Consider the following 5,000-nt stretch of genomic DNA (forward strand, 5'->3'; position numbering starts at 1 on the left):
CAGGAGAAGAAGAAGAAAATGGAGAAGGAGAATGATGAGTAGGGGTAGGAGTAGGAAGAGGAAGAGGAAGAGGAGTGAGGGGGGAGGGATTAGGATGCCAAGGTTTGGAGGGGAGGGGGAAGAGTGATCACCTGCAATGAATGTGTGTGGTTTGGTCGTGCGTTAGTTTTAGGGGGCCTCGTGGAAGGGTTGTGATGAGGGGCTAGGGGTGAGGGGGCAAGAGGCTGGTGGAAGAGGAGTAAAGGGGGTAAGGGTAATGGGGGAAGTGGGGGGGGGGGCAAAGGAGCTATCGGAGGATTTATTTTGGGAGGTTGATGGAAGGGAAAGATCCTGGGATTTGTAGAGATAAGTGTTTTAGGAGGAAGGGTGAAGACGGGGATTGGGTGGGGTCTCGGCTATTTTAAGAACTTTTTTTACTCTCACTTTTCAATATTTTATTTCCCACTTTTCTTTAATTTTCGACTAAGATTTGAAAGATAGCATCCTAGGTGATGATGGGATTTGATTTCTCAATATTTCGTACCCTTAAGCTTTCAAGATGGCAGGGAAATAACCCGGGGACATTGGCAAAAGACAGAAACAGAGATAGAGATGGAAAGAAAAGAAAAGGAAGAGAGATATAGTCAGAAGGAAAGAAAGAGAGACAGCAATCCATGGCACAGCATTGAGGAAATGCTTCCATTTATTGTTTATTGATTTTTCATTCATGGTATTCCTTTCAATATCCTTTTACTACAGAAAATGAATTTTGCCTCAGAGAAAACCCCCCGTGTTGCCATGGCTTATTTATTAGGGCATTAAGCGTCCCTGGTGTTTCTCTCAAGTTAGAAAGAGTGGGAGGGGGGCGAGGAGGATGGTTTGGCTGGGGTGGGGCCGACGGAAAGTGGGGGGGGGGGGAGAGAAAGCGGAGATATGTTATTGGAGTATCAGCTGTGATCGAGGGTTAAAAAAGTGCCGAGGGAAATTAGTGGTGTGTAGGAATCAGGAACGATGGAAGGAAACGGGAAAGAGGGGAGATAGGGGGACGCCGAGTGTGGGCTGAAGGAGACGGTGAAAGATTGAGAGGGATATAAAGATGAGGGAAAGGGGATGCTCGAATAGGAGTTACCGCAAAAGGAAAAGAAAAGAAAAAAATATGTCTGAATGAGAGAGAGAGAGAGAGAGAGAGAGAGAGAGAGAGAGAGAGAGAGAGAGAGAGAGAGAGAAAATCAGATTTAAGAAACGACCAAACAAAAGAGGGGAGGAAGGAGGGAAAGAACGTGAGAGTCAAGAGAGAGGAAAAGTGTGTAGCTTTACGAGGTGAGAAAGAGCTCACTTAAAGATGAAGGGACAGGAAGGCCGTGCGCGCGAGTCTTACTTAGATTTACTTAGATTTACTTAGTCGAGGATGATGCGAAGGAGACATGAAAGAGACGAGGGACGACGAATTTTCCAAATGAAGAAAGAGTTGGATAGGGGTGTAGGGGTTGGGGGTGGGGGCTATGGGAGTAGGGTGACTGCAAGGAGACAAAGGAAAGAGGGGGGAAAGGGGAAATTAACTTTGGTGGAGTGAGACGAGGGGGTGGAGAAGGGAGATGAAAATATCAAGAACGCGGACAGACGAAAGAGGGGGAGGACATATGAAAATGAGAGACAAGGACATAGGATGAGCAATAAGAGGGAAAGGAGGAAGCACATGGGGAAAAAAAGCAAAGGGGCGGAGAGAGGGCGAGGGGAGACAGAGTGTTCATATTGGGAGTTTATTTGGGAGTGCCTGTACCTGGGATTGTAAGGGTCGGCGTGGGGAGTGGGCGCGTTAATAACTCTGGTGTCCTGGACGCGGAGTGTGGGGGGCGGGGAGCCGTGGAATTGTGTTTGCTCTTGTACCTTTTTTTCATCACGCACACTCACTCACTCACTCATGACTGACTCGTTCACTTTATGACTTACTCACTCCGACATATATTTTGATCATTAGAGTCATCATCAATAACAACAACAACGACTATGAATCGCATTACCAGTCGAGGCGACATCTCCGACGTTCCTTTAAGCATCACATCCAGCTCGGTGACGAGTGGGAGGTGAGAGGTCGGATGGGGATAGGGAGGGGGGGGTAGCATTTGCGTGCTTCGTGTTTACGCCGGCGATCGTAGTGATAGTGGGGGTAGCTATATCAGATATATAGCCCTGGAGAGAGAGAAAGAAAGAAAGAGAGAGTGGGAAAGAGGGAGAGAGAGAGAGAGAGAGAGAGAGAGAGAGAGAGAGAGAGAGAGAGAGAGAGAGAGAGAGAGAGAGAGAGAGAGAGAGAGAGAGAGAGAGAGGGGTAGGTGGGGGGGTAGAGCGAACGAGAGCGCACAATGATAAGTATGCGCTTTGGAAGATGATCCGGAAGTGACGGGCGAAAGAGGGAGCTCCGTCAGATTGGCGAATGACAGCAATCGGCGAGCCGGAGAGGGAGGAGGATGACTTCGAGGACTTGCAGGGGCGATGGCGGGTCTGAGGGCGGCGGATTAACCCTGGGGGACTTGTTTCCGCTGACTCTCTCTCTCTCTCTCTCTCTCTCTCTCTCTCTCTCTCTCTCTCTCTCTCTCTCTCTCTCTCTCTCTCTCTCTCTCTCTCTCTCTCTCTCTCTCTCTCTCTCTCTCTCTCTCTCTCTCTCTCTCCCTTTCTCTTACCCACTCACTCACTCAGTCTCCTCTCATCTCCTATCCTTCTCTTCTCTTCCTTCTTCTCATTTCATTATTTGTGTCTATGCGTGCGCGTGCAGAGAGAGAGAGAGAGAGAGAGAGAGAGAGAGAGAGAGAGAGAGAGAGAGAGAGAGAGAGAGAGAGAGAGAGAGAGAGAGAAAAGGAATGAGAGAAAGAATGGGATATAGGCCTATGTAGTGTAAAAGTAAAAGAGGAAAGTAGGGAGAGTTGCAGACATTACATGTATTATTGCTATGACATTGAATCATATTGCATAAGCTATACAATGCGGCACACTTCTTTCTCCTTCTCTTCCCTTCCTCCACTTCCTCCACATGATCTCGAGGATTATGATATTGAGAATTAGCCCGTTATTTTTGTTTTTTGGTTTATGTGCTTGTGTTGCACTTGTCATTGCTATTATTGTTATTATTAGTACTATTGTTATTATTATTATTATTGTTATTATTATTATTATTATTATTGCTATTATTATTGATATTATTGTTATCATTATCATTACTACTACTACTTGTACTATTACTACTACTACTGTTATTGTTATTAATGTCATTGGTATTATGATTATTACCCTTACCCATATAATAATATACCAGCAATTCATCTCGACCCCATGAGCAAGCGCCTAACCCTTCCTTCTTTCCGTCCTCAGGGATTGTAAGATGTTGTGGTAACGCCGAGTGAGAGCAGACTCCTTGGGAACCCTACCGCGGGCGTGGTTGTGGCTATGGCTGGAGCTGACAGTAGCGGTGTGGGTGGCGGTGGGCGCTCCATGGGTGGGGGCGGCCCGGGGGACGGAGGGGGTGTCAGAACCCCGCCCACCACGCCCAAGAAAGTGGGCGGTAAGATGCTGGCAGTGAAGATCCTCATGCTGGACGACACATACACACTCTTCCAGATACAGGTAAGTTTTGTCGTTGTTGTTTTGGTTATTGTTATTTTTGCCGTTTTTTTACTCCCATGTTCCGCGATTTATTAGAAGAGGATGTTACTGTAAAGAAAAATGATGCATCATTTTTATTGTTATTTTTGTCATTGTTATTAGTTTTATTGTTACTATTTGTGTGAATACCTTTTTTTTAGTTTTTAAGTTTTTATTAGCTATCGGTCATAATTATTTGATTGTGATTAAATTTTATGGGTGGATTGTCCATGGGATAGGAAACGGTTGATTAGATATTGGTAGTGATCTGGGTCCATATACGGATTTAGGAGGAAGTTGAAGGATTTTTCACCTGGGTGAATACTCATAGAAAATGGATGTGATTGCAGTTGAAACTAATGACACAGTGGTAATCTAAAGTAATTTTAGAGTTACATTCCTCTCTCTCTCTCTCTCTCTCTCTCTCTCTCTCTCTCTCTCTCTCTCTCTCTCTCTCTCTCTCTCTCTCTCTCTCTCTCTCTCTCTCTCTCTCTCTCTCTCTCTCTCTCTCTCTCTCTCTCTCTCTCTCTCTCTTTTCTTTCTCTTTTTCTCTTTTTCTGTGTGTGTGAGTGTGTGTGTGTGTGTGTGTGTGTGTGTGTGTGTGTGTGTGTGTGTGTGTGTGTGTACATTCAAACATACGTATATATACATATACACATATACAAACACACACACACACACACACACACACACACACACACACACACACACACACACACACACACACACATACACACACACACGTACACACACACACACACGCACATTATATATATATATATATATATATATATATATATATATATATATATATATATATATATATATATATACATATATATATATATATATATATATATATATAAATATATGTGTATGTGTATGTGTATGTGTATGTGTGTGTGGGGGGGGTGTATGTATGAGAGAGAAAGAAAGAAAGAAAGAAAGAAAGAAAGAAAGAAAGAAAGAGAGAAAGAAAGAGAGAGAGAAATGTATATAATTTATGTATTTATGTTGACCTGTCTGTACGTCTCTCATCTCTCTCTCTCTCTCTCTCTCTCTCTCTCTCTCTCTCTCTCTCTCATCCTGAATTTTTCATCTGACTTGCTTTCTTGTCCTTTCCCCTGTGCCAGTTCCTCCTTTGCATTTGTCTGTCTCCCTTGCTTCTCAACTCCCTCCGGATATTCCTAACTGTGAAGACGACCTTGGCTTAACGGAGTAAGCTGTACGTGTTTATGAAAGCCTTTTTTGACGCCTTTTGTATTGCAATGTTCTCTTGGCTGGGACATGTTGATTGGGATAGGAGGAAACGGAGGGATAGACAAAGTTAGGAAGGGAGGGGAGGGTTGGATGTAGGCAGGGTGGGTGGGTGAGAGAGAGAGAGAGAG

The 5,000-nt window shown here is 44.5% G+C and overlaps 1 protein-coding gene across 7 annotated transcripts in view; it reads left to right on the forward strand.

Annotated features, from left to right (window-relative positions):
* Positions 1-5,000, forward strand: part of Cdep (Chondrocyte-derived ezrin-like domain containing protein) — a 310,534-nt gene that overhangs the window by 191,655 nt on the left and 113,879 nt on the right. For all 7 annotated transcript variants that reach the window (XM_086540791.1, XM_086540789.1, XM_086540794.1 and 4 more), the window contains one exon: positions 3,343-3,594. In XM_086540791.1, coding sequence (XP_086396917.1) covers positions 3,418-3,594 — 177 coding nt within the window. In that variant the 5' untranslated portion in view covers positions 3,343-3,417. The remainder of the gene's footprint in view (positions 1-3,342; positions 3,595-5,000) is intronic.

The sequence above is a fragment of the Penaeus japonicus genome, unplaced genomic scaffold, assembly GCF_977035675.1.
Source record: "Penaeus japonicus unplaced genomic scaffold, GWHDUDI00000001_assembly GWHDUDI00000010, whole genome shotgun sequence".
Lineage (NCBI taxonomy): Eukaryota > Metazoa > Arthropoda > Malacostraca > Decapoda > Penaeidae > Penaeus > Penaeus japonicus.